Genomic DNA, 19,294 nt, shown 5'->3' on the forward strand with positions numbered 1-19,294 from the left:
GTATAAAAATTGTTCTTGTGGGTACAACAATGTCTATATAGTTGTAAATTGTGGTCTGTAAAAATTGAATTGAAGGACGGATAGTTTCATTACCTAAATTTGTTACAAGTCATTCCTGGTGTTTGAACCAAAAATGTTGTCCATATAAAACCATCTTAGCTTTAACGGAACTTATAGGAAATGGTTTATTTTCTCCATCTATTGTGTTTCTAGATTAAAATGTTCTTTATTAGGATGTTCCATAAGGCTTTTAATTGTAGATATAAAACTTGGGACTAAAATATGAAGAGCCTGTCCAACCAGTGCCTATTAAACACTTATTAATTAAGATGTATTTCAGGTGTTAAATATGTTTAAAAATAAAGTTAATTAGAAAAAATGTATTAATGCAAGGTGGGGCAATAACTATTAAATTCAGTGTAATTTAAATATTTTAACGAGTGTCCAATACACATCCATTAGAAAAACCCAAATATGAATGCCAGTTTTCTTTAATTCATGAGGTTACCAACTTAACAAAGATTCAGCATTTACTACTATGACTTTTTAACCAATTAAGGCCTGAATAGGACTCTCCTGAAAATGTTTAATAATGCTCAGGAAATTTTTCTTTGTTTCTGTTTTCTACTCCACATTAATGGGAACATAAGGCACCAAAGAATTACGAATGGCTTAACTACTTACAATGCAAAGAAAGACGAGACACTGCCCGAAAAGGTACTCGATCGGCTTAACCCTTTGAATAGGTCATCAAACATGTTTTTGGTCATAAGGGGTGATGAAGTCAGCATGGTGGCTCGGCCTCTAGAGCAAATATGCAGGTTGCCTTACTTCCACGATTTGTGTTGATAAATGGGCAAACTTCTCTTTCTATCTTGGACGAGAAAATATTTTGCAATCTTTATTTTTTTTTTTTAAATCAATTTAGAACTTTTTCTTTTGTCAAAAAATTTTTTTCTGTAGAAAAAGTGTAGGATTTAAGAAATATAAAGAGCGAAGGAAGATTTGAACCAAAGAGCTTTAAGTCTTAGCCGTCAGATCGTGGCGTCCTTGACTGATCAATTTAGAACTGATAAGTCAATTTAGAACTGATAATCTAAAGACTATGCCAATTTAGAGAACTAATGATTTTAATTTTGCATCAGTGCACAGCATCTAACACTAAACATGAATGCAGCCAAAACGCTTGGTGCAAATGATAAATAAATCAAAAATAGATTGTGCATGATTACGAACTCGTACGTACATGCCATATTCAAAAATAAATAAATAAACAAAAAAGAAGGAAGACAAAACGAAAGTACTCTGTCAATGTTTAGGCAGTTTAAATGAAAAATATGAAAAAGCAAAATAAGTGACAGATCATTAGAATGAAGATCAACAGTTCAAGCTCTAGCATTATGGAAGAATTTAATGACCCTTCACGTGAAAAATAACAATAGTAACATATTATGGTTCTTGTCTATAAAAGATCAGTCCTATCCGTATAATCAAATCAAGGCTGAATGCTTTTTGCTTTTTGGTAAGAGTTTTTCTATTCGGCAAAAGCCTTGTCAAAGCTTTTTTAAAAAAAAATAACCAAGTTCATCATTTCGGAGATTAGAGAAAATGGCCCTAGAAACGGTGGTCTATCAACAAGATATGCTTGGATACAATATCAAAGACTTGTGCAACTATTTTGGCGGTGGCAACATTTGGGGCTGTGATTTTGATTTTGCAGAGACATTTGAGAGCAGTTCTTTTGACTTTCGTCAAGAGAATACAGATGAAAAGTCTCCACTTTCTCTAACCGTTCCACCATCCGAGAATTGGGCTCCAAATGCAGCATCCGAGCTGGAAAGTTGTGTTCACAAAATCCCTGATGATCAGAACCTGCAGCTCGATTCCTCCAGCACCATGTCAAGTTCTAGACCAAGAAGACGGCGGTCAAGGCCTAAAAAGAACCAGGAAGAGATTGAAAACCAAAGAATGGCTCACATTGCAGTTGAAAGAAATCGCAGGAAACAAATGAATGAGTATCTTTCCTTGCTCCGCGGCCTAATGCCTGAGGGCTATGTTCAAAAGGTCTGTCCTAAATTCTCATTCAGTTCATGTTTGTAAAAACTAATTTTCTCAATGATTGTCAGACACAGAGTGACAAGTTTTTCTCATTGTTGCAATGACCAGGGTGATCAAGCATCAATAGTTGGCGGGGCGATTAATTATGTTAAAGAGCTTGAGCAACAGTTGCAGTTTCTTGATGGTCAAAGTCATATGAATCGGAGCTATGATTGTGGACCATCTTCATTGATATCATCATCATCTTCTCCATTTTCTGAGTTCTTCACCTATCCACAGTACTCAGCTACTATGACTAGCTCTGAAAATGCCTTTACCATAACAAATCTGATGAGTGATCCCTCTTCAACTCGAGGAAACCGTTTAGCAGCGGCTGATATTGAAGTCACAATGGTTGAAAATCATGCCAACCTCAAAGTAAGATCAAGAAAGAGGCCCAAACTGCTGATGAAAATGGTTTCTGGGCTACAAAGCCTCAGACTTACCATCCTCCATCTCAATGTCACAACTGCTGATCAAATTGTCCTTTATTCTATCAGTCTGAAGGTTAGTATTTATGTACATAAACTATGAATCTAAAGCTCCAAATCACACATCAGTTATCTAAAGATCCGGTTTCTGATAGCTTCATTTAAGCATTGTTCGGACAATTGTTTACGTCCAAAATTGTTGGCTAAGTCCAAAAGTTATTTAGTTATTTCTCCATAATTAGAATGGATTAATAAGTTCATTTGGCATTTGGATTGCTGCAGGTAGAAGACGACTGCAGATTGACTACTGTGGATGAAATTGCCGCTGCCGTGAACAAGATGTTAAGAAGAATCCTGGAAGAGGCTGCCGTCTTTACCGGATAACTACTGTAGCTAGGATTGTATTCGAACTTCGGTTATTCTGATGATGAAAGGAAAATATAATTTACATTTTCTTTTCTTCTAACAGTAATTTATTTGAATTCATTCACATTTCCTGAAGTTGAGTTTGTTTATTAGTACTGCCACTGCCTTCTGCAATGAACCAATGACTTTTCTCCTTAACTTTTTATTTACTTATTATAATAACAATTATTATTATTATTATTTTGGTCTAGCCTAAGAATATCACCAATAGTCTGAAATGTATCTGCAAAATGGAGGTAGTTTCCTCCAAGTTTTGCAGATTTCTTCCCAATTAAGACACTATTTAAACCAATTAATTAACCAGCTTAAAATCCGTTGCAAGTTTTGATTAATCTTTCATCTTTCTTTCCTGCAGTAGCCAATCACTTTCCAAGATGAGTTGTCTTAGACCAAGCAAATTACTCATTAGCCATTACTCACGACAAGAAATTATCACATTCTTGTAAAGGCGCCATGATTGAAATATAAAACCCAAAAATTGGATTATGGATCTTTAATTTTTTTTTTTTTTTTTTTTACTTTTTTGGTTATCGATCACTCAATCAAGAAAAATTGAGAAGCTTGGAGGACTGGAGTTATCATTAATCAACATGCAATCTATGGCTTGTTCTTGTGAAGATATTAAACAATAATTTTGCTATTACCCAAAGCTAGGTTGTCAATCATTCATTACTATGGAGAAGTTGATTGCAATGTTTCTTCTGTCCTATTTTTTATCCTGCTCTCCGTCACATCTTTTATTACAATGTCAACTTTTCCTCCAAAATCATCCACTTTTAATTCTTTTTTTGTTTCTTTAAGTTTCAAAAATTACTATAGCAAGGCAAAGCACAAGATTCAACTAATTAAATATACAAGATATTATTTTAAAAAAAAAGGAATTTTATGAATTTTATGTTGTATTTTTTTTCTTTTTCTATTTATAAATTATTTTTTTAGTATTTGAGTATAACTTTTAACTCTGTTAGTAAGCTCCTGGGACTTAATGAAACGAAAAAGAATTAAAGAAACAAAGTGGAATCAAAATACAGTATTTCTGAATGAAATAAAATAATAATATAATAAAAAGTGTGACAGTAAGTAAAATAGGAAACGAGACAAAAGATCGTTCGCATTAATTATTTAGTAAATAGAATAAAATATCAGGAGAGTGTCAACTGTAGACTTGTTACAAGATCATGAATGTTTTGAACACAAAACGGAGGATAACCCTCTAATTAATCTCACATGAGAAACTTCATTCAAACTATGACATCATGATCCTCTTTATGATTTGTTTTACGTACTACCCAAAATGGAAGAGTTATTCTTTTTTTTTCAACAAGAATCCAAATCAGGGTCACATAAAGAAGACATCATGTCCCATGTAAACATAAGACATCGGCGCTCTGATCCCTAAGCAAAAGCAAATATAGGTTGGTGGAGTTCAATTGCCTTTAGGAGATCAATAGAGTAAAGCAACAATAAAGTGTACAATGGAAAAGAACTGACGAGACGTCCCACAGTAGCCAATGTTTCGAATGTCATAGAAACTTGATGTTTAAAATTCTTTTTATTAGGTTATTATCATCTGATTCTTTTTGGCCATTCACTGAGCCTAAGATCTAATTAATGGAACATTTAACAGTATAGGCCACTACTGCTAGAATGATTGCTGGGTAAATCCAACTTCCATGGGACCATCTTTCTCAAATTCATGCAGTAGACAGTGTGTGAACTGAAAGAAAAGTGGAAGCTGCATAGCTAATTACCCCTGAAGTTTCTGATGATTACAAGAGTCACCACATATATCCACTTATTAGAGCTACTTATCACTTTTGTAGAACTCCACAAAATTATAGGATTAAGAAGATGAACTTAAACATTCAAATACTAGGTATGTATATATATATATATCTGTGTGTATGTGAAGATATATATGTGAGAAGACTTTTTATAGGCATAAAAATGCATAGAAGAAGAATAATAAAACCAATGACAGTATATTATTAAATCATTTAAACAAGACTCTCTAAACTTCACTCTCAAGTGATTACAATAATGAAATACCCTCTCGCAATGGTGAAGCTAGGACCTGCAGATAGGGGAGGGCAATTGTCAACATATAGATTTGTAATAGAGTTAAATCTTTAGTATGGATGATTGTGTATCATTATATTTAAACTGTTGCATTTGATTTACAATTAACATTATAGTTGTATTTAAACTTAAAAAAGGTTGAAATTTTTTTCTTTAAAGTGAATTTATGTAGCATAGTTATATATAAAAATAGAATTTTAGAAGTTTAATGGAGGAGACATAAATAAATATTGAAACATTGTAAAGGGTCTAACATAAGGAACTTTATAAAATTATGGGGACGGAAGGGGCAAACAAACAAGTGTTTTTAGAAAATTGAAAGGGGTGCAAAAGTCAAAATACTATGAGGTGTCAAGCCTATTTTCCAATTTCATAAAATTTGAAGGGGCCAAATAGGATTTTTAAGAAAATTAAGAAGGTGCAGATAAGGTGTAAAAGTGAAAATAACATAAAATATCAAGCCTGCTTTACAATTTCATAAAACTTGAGGGGAGGCACAAGTAAATATGGCTCCTCCGCTGCCCTCTAGGTTATTCATAAGATTTGATGAATAAGAAACAACTAGCAGAATAGTTTGCCTGATTGACTATCCAAACCATCAAACACAAAATTCCCAAAAGCTTGAGTTTGACTAAAATTGCTAAAAGATAACACAGAAACTTTAATAATTATTAGATTTCATTTAATATGCTAACAACTTTAAACACTTTAGATATTAAAAATAAGGGCAGAAACATTGTAATTTTTTGCTTCCAAAGCTTCTAAAGCCGGTTTTCAATATATTTTGCTGCAGGGAACTAATCTAAAATTTCGCCCATTTAAAACGGGGGGATTTTGGTCATATTGATGAATCTTACTATTGGAGGGGGCAAAGTGAGAAAAAGCTAATGGGAGGAGGTAAAATGAATAACTCTTATACCTGAGGGGGTAGGGGGAGCATCATAACCCTATTTTTTGCTTGCTATGGCATAATGGGGAAAAAAATAGTTTGTGAAGTGGTCTAGTAATATTGATAATGCTGCGATGATGGTTCCTCAAAAAGGAATTACGGTTAATTCTATTTTGCATTTTTTGACTGTATTCAAATTCTCACTTTGATCTTCAAACTTTAAAACGGGGCACTTTAATCTCTAACATATAAAACTTGTTCCTCTTAAGTAAAATCGTTAAAAAAGATAGATTTTATACTTTACTAAGACAAATTTTATACTTCATAGATTAATGTTGAATAGATTTTATATTTTAGAAACAAAAGTGTTCAATTTTGAAGTTTAGAGATCAAAGTGAAAATATAAGTATTGTTGAATGATGCAAAATGGAAATACCCAAGAAATTAAGATGACTTTAGAAGAAGAGGAACCAATTGCTCCAAGCAATACGACCAAAAAAATTGAGGATCGTTGGATAGATACAAGGGAACCCATCATGGCAATAGGATCGTTGATTTATTTGAAAAAGCAAGTAATTAATGCATCGGTCAATTGGTTAAAATGATAGTTAATCTTTATTACAAGAATTGGGAAAATATGATACCCACATAACTAAAAATTTTACAAAAGATTTTGGCTTCAATTGGATATAGGAATTGGATGAAGTATTTGAAATTCACCCAAATCGCTCTAGTTGTTTGGATTACTTAAGAGGCGTTCAGTTTGCAATTCTCTAATCATCTAAATACATTTTAAAAACTAGAATAATTGGTAATTTGTAAATCTGAATACCTTTTGAGTAATCTAAACAACTAAAGAAATTTGAGAAAATTTCAAATCATTCATCAAATCTTTCAGTCCAAGGGCAGTCTTTATGTAAACGGTAAAGAAAGATGAATTAGGATATAAAAAGGAATTCCGTTATGTAAATCAAAGTACCCTGTAATTAATTGCTGACTCTCATCGATGGAAGAGCACAAGATCTAAATATTCAGAGAGTAAACCTTAAATTTCAAGTTCTAGTCAACTAGAACAATATATAATAATAATAATTGGTTGTGTTTGGATTGCATTTTCTAGGATTTTTTGTAGAAAAATTACTGTAACGATTTGATGTATGTGAGAAAAAAAGGTAATAGGGAAATGTGGTCACGGAAAACGACGCAATTTTCCGGCGGAAAATGGCTGTCCAAAAATGTTATTGTTACTCATTTAACTAGTTATTCCACTTTTGTTTGGATAGAAGATTATTTGCCAAAATTTATTTGCTTACATCACCGTTACAATTTCCAACACACCTTTTTATCTTCCCAATTACCTTTTTATCTCACATACATCACATCACAAAAAGTGCTACAGTAAAAATATCTCAAATAATTTACAATGCAAACAGAGACGTTTAAGGTTTTGCACACCAATTAAGAAAAGTTTTTCATTGTTTAAATCTATACACTACTTTCCTTTTGTACCCTCATTAATTATCCAATTCACCCATGTTTTCTCTCACTAGAGTACTAAATGGTGCTGTTTTACTAGGTCAAAAGCAATGCAAACTAACTAGGAGTAGTAATTAAGAACCCTGTATTGGAAAAGAGAGATAAAAGGGTAAAATTGTGAAAACTAATTAACGCTGCATGGGGATAGTAAAACGACAGATAAAAGTACTTAAGAGCAAATTTCTTAAACGTCAGTTATACAAAAAGGGAGGGAGTATTAGAAAAGGGTATTAATTGGCTGGCTGAGAACAGAATGGGTATTGGCTTGAATGACAATGAAACAGAGCAATTATTGTAACTTTTCAATTATAAGTGAAGCGTTTTACTGACTAATCTATTACAGTTTGTCATCATATTTTAGTAGTTTATGCATTTTATTTTGATTGACCCGAATGTTGCTCGTGGGTGGCACGATAATTCTTCGGAATTTTACCAAAAAAGTTCAAGACCTGAAACTCGAAAAGTTTGTTGCACGAGAAAGGAAGGAGGGAAAAGTCATACAATCAAAGGAAGAAGATTGATTATAACCGAAAAAGAGCAACAGTTCCCCACATGGAAAAGCACCTGGATATCAAGTTCCCTCTTGAGTACAATGCCCACCTCCATACAAAAAGTTTAAGTAAGATTCCATATTATCATTCTAAATTGGAATTTTATCACGATGGCCTTTTTTCTGATGTAAGACAACTTTTATTTGACTCCTTTTATTACTCTATAGACTGCGTTTCATTTTCTTTTTCCCCCTCCAACTTCTCCTTAGCACTAGACAAGCACTTAAAAAGTAAAATATAGTGCTTTAATATTATGGTTTTTTTTTTAAATATTCTGTGCCTATAAAATATAAAGGGTGAGCCTACTTCACATTTTAAATATTACCATCCGTTCGTGAAAAGAAAAAACTTTAAGTTTTTAATGGAGAGATTTTAAAATTTTTCCGAACAACTAACGTACGACAGATCCACCTCTTATCATATGCTCTAAAGGCGTGCGTGAATAGAAAAATCCAAATATTATAAGATCAGAAAGTTGCGTAAGAGAAACGGCTTAAGCGAGACAACTCAACATGCATGCACTAAAATAAGATCTAAACAAAATATTGGGGATCTGGGAGTTGTACTCCGTCATTCCAAACAATTGGCATGGTAAATATTCACTATTTACTTAAAAATATTTCCGGTATCTATTATGTATTAGGGAGAAACATTTGAGAAAACTCACTAAAGAGGTCCAATATGTAAATCACGATCTCAACGTTGATCCAAAAACTTAAATTATTAGGTTTCGGACTCTTATGTACATATTAAAAACTTTTCTCCATCTTTTGAACCAATGTGCATATAATTTCGTGGTGCATTTGATAGTGCTGATAAATATTCACTGTTTATTTAAAGGTATCTCCGGTATCTATTTTGTGGTATCTCTAGTATCTATTATATGTTAGGGGGAAACACTCAAGAAAACCCGCTAAAGAGGTCTAATATGTAAATAGGAAATTCAACGTTGATCCAAAAGTTTAAACTGTTAGGTCCCGAACTTTTACTTACACATTAAGCACTTTTTCTCCATCTTTCAAATCAATATGGGATATAATTTTGTGGAGCACCTAATCCAACACCAACCAAACTCTTTGGCAATTTGATCAATCACCAAGAAGAGAATTTCACTACGGGATATAATTTCCTTACGCGCTTGCTTGGTTCAATACCAACCAAACTGTAGGATGTAATTCCCTAGCACACTTGGTCTAACACCAATAAAACTCCTTGGCTATGTCCGATATCTATTATGCCTTAGGGAGAAACACTCAAGAAAACTCACTAAAAAGGTCCAATATATAAATCAGGAACTCAACACTGACCCAAAAACTTAGACTGTTAGGTCTCAAACTCTTACTTACATATTACGAACATTTTCTCCATCTTTTGAACCAATGTGGGATATAGTTCCATGGAGCACCTAGTCCAACACTAACCAAACCCCTTGACACTTCTATCCATCCCCAAAAAGATCCATCATCAATTCAATCCATCACCACCTGATCCAACACCAACCAAACTGTAGGATGTAATTTCCTGATGCAATTGGTCTAATACCAACCAAACTCCTTGGCATTTCGATCTATCACCAAGAAGAGAATTTCACCAACCCAACTCTGAAAAGAATCCACTTGCTAATGAGTAACCAATCCAACTATGAAATGAATCCACTTGCTAATAAGTAACCCACTAGCATACCCAAAGTAACGAGTGAAACTCTTAAATGAGCCCATCAAATATGATTGATATGTAAGTCAGGAACCGAATATTGATCTAAAAACTTAAACTGTTAAATCCTGAACCCTACTTATATATTGAGGACATTTTCTCCATCTCTCGAATTAATGTGAGACACAATTATTTATCCATGAACCTAAAACAATGTTAAACCCTGGACAGTGTTTCTTTTTTTTTTTGCCCCCTCTAACTTCTCCTTAGCACCAAACAAGCACTTAAAAGTAAAATATAGTGCTTAACTATTCTGATTTTTTTCAATGCTGTGCCCTTACAAAATATAAGCGGTAGATTTACTTCAAATTTTAAAATTTATCATCAATGAAAAAACTTTAGCAAGGAAATGTTAAAACTTTTTCAAACAACCAACACTCTGAACCCGCCTCTTATCATGTGCTTGAAGGGCATAGAATAGAAAAAACCCAAATATTATTATTAGATCAGAACGTTGAGTTCAGACAAAATATTGGGGATTTGGGAGTAGCACTACATGTCGTTCCAATCAATTGGCATGGTAACTATTCGGTGTTTATTTAAAAGTATCCCCAGTATCTATTCTATGGGTGTGACTGAAAATCGTCCTAGTATCCAAAATTTAGTGCTTTGCTTGGAAAATGCTTTGCTTTTCCATTTACGATCCCATTCTCTGTGAGATTAAGAAAATTGTTTTAGGCAATTTGCCATTTCCTAGAGCACAGCAATATACATTCCAATACAAGTGGGAAAAACATTTGCCGCTTTTGATAAAAAAAAAAAACAAAAAATACAAGTGGGCAAAGCACATTCCAACTTTTCCAACGGGTTTTGTTGTTACACATGATCATAGATTTATTAGACAGTCCAAACTTGAGCTGATAACCCAATAGTTGAAAACTGAATAGCAGCCTGTGGTTCTATATCTCAGATCCAGTGCCCATGAGACAAGTTTCCACTGCAGAAAACTTGGTCATATATCCAAGGACTGATATCAATTTTATCGGGTATTCTTTCAGAATTGATCAACTAGTATGAAAAGACCTATCTCTTTTCAAGTGGGCTTCTACACCTTGTCCGCATTCCACACTCAGTGAGAGGACCAAAATTCATTTTGCTTTCTGTTTATTTTACGAGAATAAATTTTTATACACTAACAGTATAAATATTAGCTGATCTTATTACATATCATAAGTAAAATAAGATATTTAAATTTAAATTGATATGATGTGACATGCATTTAGACCCGTCAATATATACAATGATAGTATAAAAAAGATTAATCCTATCTATAGCTGCCTCTCTTCATAATTTTCCTTGCGACGTAAAACATCTAATTGTAATCTTAAGAAATCAAAATAAATGCTCAAACGAGAAAAGGAGATAGAATGCTTAACTAAAGCAGCTCGTAGATCAATAACCATCCACTAATACACCAATGTTGCTTGAATTGAATAATTTTTTGGATCACTGACTAGGACTTTGAAAAGTATAAATCTAGTTTAGCGCAAGAAACCCACTTAGTTTGCCTAATATCCTTGTGAAACTGAAGGAGGAGAAAATGGAATTGGTTGCCATTATGCATTTGTGGAATAGTCATAATAGGGCTGTATTTGATGAATCATACAAGACCCACTCAATTTAGTATCTTTCTCATTTTGTTTTTTGAATCAATTTCAGGAAGCGAATAGGAATCCAATGACTATTAGCAAAACAAGTCCTAGGAATTTTTGCTTCAGAGGTCATCAAATCTTACGTTGCAAAAGGCTGCGGTCAAGTTGGTGTAGGAGCTTTGTTTGCTCGTAATTATTCTTGAAGGTGATTATTAGAAGGTTATTAAAATGATTCAAAGTATGGGCTCGGATGGATGCATCAGCTTGTGGATGATATTCTTGTAGGTATATATACAAAAACTTTGCAAGGGAAGCATAAATGGGTGCTTAGAAAGTTGAATTATGTTTTGCCCATTGTTTTGTTAAACAATAATGTTTGTCCCATCTCTGATAATTGTATATGGGACTTTCCTTCGGATTTTATTGTCACCGTACTTGGCGTGGACATTGTTTCGTATTAATGAAAATTCCCTTTTCTAAAAAAAAAAAAGTTGGTGCAAGAGGAAAATGTGGATATAAGAATTTACTTCACACTTTCTTTCCTCGCAAACTTAATGAACTATTTAGATTACGAAAATGTCAAAGCCGCCCCTCCTTTTGTTGCATGTATACTCTCTTAGGTAGCGGCTAGCTGGGAAAAGAAGTGAAGAACTAGCTAATTTCACAATTCGGAAAATGACCAATTTCATCCCTGAACTTTTTTATTAGTTCTGATTTAATCTCTAATTTTTATTTTTGGCCAATTTGGTGCTTGATCTTATTTCGCAGTTTCAATTATGGGTCTCAGAGGTGGCACCACCATCTAAAACTGATTTGATTTCTAATTGACTAACAAAACATGAGTTTTATGGGAATGTTACTTGCAAGACTGTAATCAAACAAATAAATCGTGTAAAAAATTAACATATAAAACTTTTAAATAGGGTAAAAAATCACCAGGTAAAACTTTTTTAAAGTTTAATCTTGTAGTTTTTTTTTTTACACAATTTACTTGATTTATTACAGTCTAATGAGTGACGTTCCTAAAATACCCCTATTTAGTCAATCAATTAGGAGTCAGATCGGTTTTAGGTGGTGGCACCGCCACACAGGTCCTTAACTGGAATTGGAAAATAAGTTCACGTGTCAAATTAGTTAGGAATAAAAATTAGGAACTAAATCGACAATAGTAAAAAAGTCTAGAGATGAAATTGGGCATTTTCCTTTTCGGGATTTTAATAACTTGCTATAGCAAAAAAAACTAGACTACCAATAAAGTTTCTTGCATGCAGTTTAGTAGTAAAAGCATAGGAAATAAATAAAGTGGAATCCAGAAGAAAGTAGAGGGATTTAGACACATATAATTGGACTTTAAACAAAATTGATCTAGTAGAAGAACAAAAGTTTATGGTGAAATGGCGCACATGTGGGCTGTTCCTAAATCATGACATCAATAGGAGTGTGGCAAAATTATATAGCCAAACCAACAATTTATCAAATCTTTATTATTTTTATATAATATAAGTATGACTTTTGTACTTAATTACCCAAAATTCCAACCAATGAAATTAATGAACCCAAAAGCACAAAATGGTGCAGCGCCACTCAATTTAGTATCTGCAATCGTTCCCTTCCATTCGATTTTATTCTTCTTCATTGGTGAGGAACGACCAGAATAAGTCAAAGCTACAAAATGGTCCCTTTTTCACATCCATGTTATTACCTAAACGTACAATTTCATAATGCACATGTACAATGATTAATTCAGGTAAATGTTAATCAAACTCTACTTTTTATTAACAGCATTCACACTATTTATTTTATCACACAGTCTAATAAATTAAAATTATTTAATAAAAAATGATAGTAAAAGTGTCATTAACAATAATTAAATTTGTTTTTTTTTAATGTAAAATCGATTAAAGATGCATATATTATTCTCCATACTTCTCGTTTTCAAACTTTTGCTTCTCACTCGATGATGATCATGGACACTGAAAACGAGGAATCCCATACCCGATAGACCAAGCTAAGGCATTGTAACCTCTTTTATTGAATTCAAGAAATTATTATCAATTGGGATTGGTCCATTTGATAAGACCGGTTAAACCATTATTTTAGGGTCGTTTGGGTTCAAATCTCACTGTGTCTCGTTGATCAATAATTTGTAAGAACTACTATAAGCAGTTTATATTGCATATTTGTCGTTGGTTAACAATTAAAATTGTATCTTGGCCCTATTTAGAGTAGGATGGCCAAAAAAAATTTCCATCCAAAAAAATAAAATATGAAGAATTGTCATTTGGTCTGAACGTGATTAGATTCCAAGCCTCGGTCTTTGGCTTCTGATCTTGTTGAGTTGAATATATTCCATGGATATGGTTTGTCACAAAATTCAAATTTTTCTAGAAGACACAGCAAGAATAATTGCACCATGTCTAGATGCAATTTACTAAATGGCAAAGTCAAAAGGGATTATGATTGTCGAATATCAAGTTAATCAAAAATTAACTAAGTTGTCGATAATGACCGGTGTGTGAGTTGTCAGTTGCCTCTATATATTTATTTTCAATGAAACAGATGAACTCTATAATTTTTCCAATCACACTTTATGACTCCAAAATCATTCATTCAACGAAAACAGTGATTGTATTTTTTTTGTCCAATAATTTTTCCAATAATTCTAGATGTTTTTAATTTTTCCAATCACACTTTATAATTTTTCCAATAATTTTAGATGTTTTTTTGTCACAACTAAACCCCCAAAAAAAAAAAATTCATGTGGACTGCATTGTATTTTTTTAGCACATACACCTAAAGCTTTCTGATTTTTTTTTTTAAAATTATAACGGTGATATAAGCAAATAAATTTAGACAAATAATCTCCTGTCCAAACACACTCATTATTAATAAGGCATGTGGGTATTTAAACTGCATACCCTAGTTTTCTTACCTTGTCTCTTCCTAATGAGTTTTTTTTTTTTTAACTTTTTTCCTCAAATCTGATATGCTAAACAGCTTGAGATATGGAGTAGTCAACACCGGTCTTTTTTGAACTTTCTCATTCAAGAAGCCTAAACGAGTCAAATTGCTCTCGAATAAACAAGAATAAACATATTCTATTCTTGCCGGTCAATCTAAGAAAATGAATACTCCAATAGAACCTTGGTCATCTATTGAAGGTGGCATTAACCTTTCATTTCCACTTCTTTCCAGCACATTGAACGGTCTGCAGGGTCATACCGACCACTGTAGCCAGTAAACTCCGTTGCGTTCTTTCTCTTGACCATGAAGCAGTAGGTGGCAATATACATATACACACACGTAATATATATATATATATATAACAAGATGCATGTGTTATGTGTATAACATACTTTAATTAGATAGAAGATCCAAGTTAACTATGAAAATTTCAAAAGCTTGGAAATTTTTTATTATGTCTAACCATAGGCTACTCTTTCACAATCACTAAAGTATTTTATTTTACTATTTTGAAGATATCTATGGTTCTTTCCTAATTTATGTTAAACGTAATATGTAACATCTTTGGTATTTTAGGCAAACGAAACACTAATAAAAAAAAAATTAACTTAATTCTGACAAAGTATCCATCTTCATCAAGAGTAAATGCAAACATTGATATAGACACCATCGTGCTAGATTCGAATTTCCCTGCCTCCACTAGTACACGATTTTGAAAATTCTGTGTATGCTTTGAATTTTTTCCACGTACAACTTCTTATGAATCTTTTCTTCATTTTCTATGATCTACTGGCTGAGATTGAAATCTAGAAATTTCGGATCAAATCCTTGTTCCGATCTCTTAAATTTTACTCCTCCCTTGCTATAAGTTTTTCTTTTAAAAAAATTTTTTTTCTCTTTGTTTGAAGTCAACTCCAAGAACCGTGTTTGATGTACCAAAATTCTTTAAATGAGACGGGAATCTACCAGAAGTTCAGACGTTTATGGGCCTAATGTTCTGGGCTATATCAAAAATTTAAGCCAGCCGAATATGCTAAGGACCACAACGGGAAGTCAGTAGGAAGAATGATAGTGACGCATGCCATGACGTCAACGGATTACCGGGAAGAATTTTCACATATATATAATAAACCATATTATATTTGACATCAGTTTATTACTCTATTTAGGGCAAAGTCCGAGTGAAGTTTCCTCATGTTTATCACAACGAACAATGAGAAATCTGTTGCAATATATTTGTGCTATTAATATAAAGATTTGGTCAAAATTAGATAATTGAAAAGGTGTGAAAAATAAGAACGATCTCCCCATCAACCTTTTTTTTATTTTTTTTATTTTTTGCTTTTACTTTCTTGTATGCTATAATTTTTCAATAATTGGCTATTGTATAAATCGGCGGGCTAAATTTATGAGAATAATTTCTCACTACATCTACACATATAGAATGTTTATCAAATATATATAAAAAAAATTAACTTTTTACATACTAATAGTATTATAATTTTTTTCACTAGCAGCTATGGATTTTTTCGCTACATCTGTACATAATCTAAACTTGTTAATGTTAAAAAAATTGAATATTAACATTGCATAAAAAATTTACTCATATCAAAAACTAAAAGAGAGGTCACTATAATTGTAGAATCCAAAAAGGCAACTTTTTTCTAATAATAAAATCACAAGGGCATAACTTAAAGTCTATCCATTTTTTTTTTACCTTCAATAGTGTTAGTAATTAGGTCAATAAAAGCACAGGGGGTTGGTCCGAATAGTAAGCGGTTCGGATTCGCTTAAGCAGGTCTTGTGTTCGAATCCTAGTGTATGCAGACACCCCTGTTGAGAGACTCTCCCACCATAGCCAAGCATGCGACGCGGATCGGGTCCGGATTAGTCGGGGCAAAAGCTTCGGATACCGGGCGGGCAACAAAAAAAAAAAAAAATTAGGTCAATACATCTGTTCGAGGATTAATCAGGCAAGTTCATGAATCATAACCATTATCATCACAAAATGGTATAAGTTAACTTCAACTAAGAGAAGGAATGGTAAGTATGAGATCATGGGTTTAAAATCTCCCATTTTAGAAAAAAAAAAAAGATTAACTTCAACTCCAAAAATTAAGGAATATCTGACCATGATCTCTATCAAATTGAACAATTTTGAGCCTCACCCTCAAAGAAATGCAAGGTAATTATTTGAAATGAAAATCTAGAGTTCCACTTAGATTTTTCATGAACAAAATTTTATATTTATTAAAAAAAAAAAGAGCTCTATTTGCTGCATACTTGAAACGTCATTGATAATATGTCTAAAAAACATTCAGATGAAATTATGGAACATGTCAATGGTGGGAAAAAACATTCAGATGAAATTATGGAACATGTCAATGGTGGGATGGATCACTTTATATCCCCATACATGTTCATCTCCTCAAGCCCTCAGGCTTGTCTCTTTACCATCTCAAATCTTAAATTACGCAATAAAAACAAACTAAAATCTCCAAGAAATGCCAAATGTTTTTGCCTAGAAAAAGAGGGCAATTACAAACAAAGAAACCCCTATATCTTAGAACAAACCACCAGGTTTCTTTGAACTTTCAATCTGTTGTAGTAACAATTTAGACCAATTTAAAAAGTCTAGGAGTTTCCCACCACCTGGTTGGTTGACATAGTCAGCTATATACACAAAACGGTGCCGTCACCCAAATGAACAAAACCAAAAACAAAGTACTATTATAATAGTACTTGGTAAACAAGAGAAAGCATAACTAATTTCCTACAATTTGTAAGATTGTCTCACGTGGCTGCTGGCCATCCTTATAAGACCAACCTTTCACACTTGGAAGTCAGGAAACTCAATGGAACCATCCTCCCATTATTTTTCTAACAAGAATTTCCAGAATATTTTATTAGTATGGATTTTTTGGTTTTAATTATTACTATTATGTAACCTAAAAAATACTAACACAGAATCATTTACCAAAAGATGGAAAGTTCCACTTAATCAACAGAAATTAATTTACCAAATTGTCCATCATAATAACTCTAATTCACTTTTTTTTAAGATTTCAATTGTGTACGCTTTTCTTTGATTTTGAAAAATAAAAAAAAATGACACAAAATTCTCCACTTTTTGATAAAGCCCACAAACCATTTCAATACCTCCAACCCTAATATTTCGGCTGCTCTTCCAAACCATGCCCATATGCCCCGCGCGGGGTTTTTTTAGTCCACAGTCGTAACTTCTGTCTTCCCATCGACATCTCCTCCCACCTTCCTAGGGCTCTTTAATTATCTCTTCTTGTCCCACAAGTACCAGCCTGCCTACTATATAGCCTCTCATTCGAAATCTTCACTATCTCTCTGTCTCTCTCTCTTCAAAATCAGTTCAAGAAATTCTCAAAACGAAATGAAGATCATGCACAATCCTCGATCTCAACATGGAAAAATCCATGTTTTCTTCATCATGGTTTTTTTCATCTTGTTATCATCCTCAGCTGTGCCAAGAGTCGAGGCTCAGTCAAACAACAACAATAACAACAACAACAACAACAACGGCTTTCAAGGTCCCTATTCAAGTTTCAGCCCGTCCATGGCCATCATCATAGTGGTTCTTGTGGCGGCTCTGTTCTTTATGGGCTTCTTTTCCATCTACATCCGCCACTGCTCCGATCCCAACGCCAACAACAGCGTCAGAAATGTTCTGTCTATGCATCCCCGGCGGGCCAACGCTGCCTCCCGTGGCCTTGACCAGGCAGTGCTCGAGACTTTTCCGACATTTACCTACGCTGAAGTTAAGGATCACAAGGTTGGAAAAGGTGCTCTCGAGTGTGCCGTTTGCCTGAACGAGTTTGAAGAGCATGAAACGCTGCGTTTGATACCCAAGTGTGATCACGTATTTCACCCCGAGTGTATCGATGCTTGGTTGGAATCTCACGTGACTTGCCCGGTTTGTCGAGCTAATCTCACACCTCAGCCCGGCGATGAGTCGTCTTTTCATTTGCCGGAGATGACTACCTCGGAAAATCAAGAAAGCAACGGTGAAGGGAATGTGTCGGCAGACCCTGTGCAAGTTGTGTGTGAAGATCCGCCGGAGAGGCAAGAAACGGTTAGACCGCAGGTGAGCCGGAACTATAGCTTCGACATGAGGTCATCGAGAGCTGGGTCGATTAGGAGGCCAGGCAGAGGAGTTTTTGGGTTTGGAAGGTTTAGATCGCATTCTACCGGGCATTCTTTGGTTCAACCGGGGGAAAACATGGACCGGTTTACCTTAAGGTTGCCGGAGGAGAAAAGGAAAGAAATGATGAACCGAGCATTGTTGAACCGGACAAAGAGCTATGCAGTGCCTCTACCAAGGGACAGAAGTTCCAGAAAAGGTTATGGGATCGGTGGTGGCGAAGGAAGCAGTAGAGGAGCAAGGTCTTATAGAAGGGTTGAACCATTAGACCGAGATGCTCAATCAGATCGTTGGGTTTTTGCAAGGGTACCGTCTTTCTTCTCAAGGGCGCTCTCAATAAGGTCCCCTCGGGTGACAGCTGATAATGGTGAAGGATCGTCGAAGACCGAAAAAACTACAGTGAAAATGCCATCTTTCAAGTGTTTGGAGCCAAAGGAAGTTGATGAAACCAGTCTGGTTGCATCTGACTCGACTCGACCACCGGTTTAAACGATATGGCACTGGTTGAACCTAGTCTCCGGCTAGATTTTGATAGTAGCACTCCATTCTTTAACGGACAGCAGCCGAAACAAGAATTTTCTGTTCGCCGCCAGCAGCAAAGAAAGCTTGGTCCGCGGTGAGTTGGGCCCCAAGTCTCGGAAACTATAGCCATGGATTTTTCAATGATGTTCATTTTTTTTTAATATTACATTAAAATATTTTTTTTTGTTTATTGGCAAACCATGTAAATTAAGTGTGACCTTGTCAAAAACTGTAAAGTATGACGGATATTGCAAACTTGTAGGGCCTCCTATTTCTTTTCTAAATTGTTTCTTCTTTTTTAATAAGTCTTTTTCCTACTT

General features: G+C 34.0%; 2 protein-coding genes across 2 annotated transcripts; both read left to right on the top strand.

Moving 5' to 3' along the window:
- The first annotated feature begins 1,505 nt into the window (after window positions 1–1,505).
- Window positions 1,506–3,092, top strand: LOC113729630 (transcription factor bHLH94-like). Its single transcript, XM_027253894.2, has 3 exons — window positions 1,506–2,064; window positions 2,167–2,604; window positions 2,811–3,092. Exons 1-3 carry the CDS (start codon window positions 1,609–1,611, stop codon window positions 2,910–2,912), a joined length of 996 nt encoding a protein of 331 aa, XP_027109695.1. The 5' UTR covers window positions 1,506–1,608; the 3' UTR covers window positions 2,913–3,092.
- A 14,359-nt stretch (window positions 3,093–17,451) lies between these two features.
- LOC113732792 (E3 ubiquitin-protein ligase ATL6) lies at window positions 17,452–19,258 on the top strand. The gene has a single exon (XM_027258767.2). It carries the CDS (start codon window positions 17,685–17,687, stop codon window positions 18,939–18,941), a length of 1,257 nt encoding a protein of 418 aa, XP_027114568.1. The 5' UTR covers window positions 17,452–17,684; the 3' UTR covers window positions 18,942–19,258.
- The last annotated feature ends 36 nt before the right edge of the window (window positions 19,259–19,294 follow it).

This window comes from Coffea arabica, chromosome 2e, assembly GCF_036785885.1.
Source record: "Coffea arabica cultivar ET-39 chromosome 2e, Coffea Arabica ET-39 HiFi, whole genome shotgun sequence".
Taxonomy (NCBI): Eukaryota; Viridiplantae; Streptophyta; class Magnoliopsida; order Gentianales; family Rubiaceae; genus Coffea; species Coffea arabica.

What these genes read in the sequence shown, in the direction of transcription:
- LOC113729630 (XM_027253894.2), top strand. Translation starts at nt 1,609, where the DNA reads ATGGCCCTAGAAACGGTGGTCTATCAACAAGATATGCTTGGATACAAT. An exon ending in CTGAGGGCTATGTTCAAAAG is followed by an intron (nt 2,065 to 2,166) that starts GTCTGTCCTAAA and finishes TGCAATGACCAG; the next exon opens with GGTGATCAAGCATCAATAGT. An exon ending in TTTATTCTATCAGTCTGAAG is followed by an intron (nt 2,605 to 2,810) that starts GTTAGTATTTAT and finishes GGATTGCTGCAG; the next exon opens with GTAGAAGACGACTGCAGATT.
- LOC113732792 (XM_027258767.2), top strand. Translation starts at nt 17,685, where the DNA reads ATGAAGATCATGCACAATCCTCGATCTCAACATGGAAAAATCCATGTT.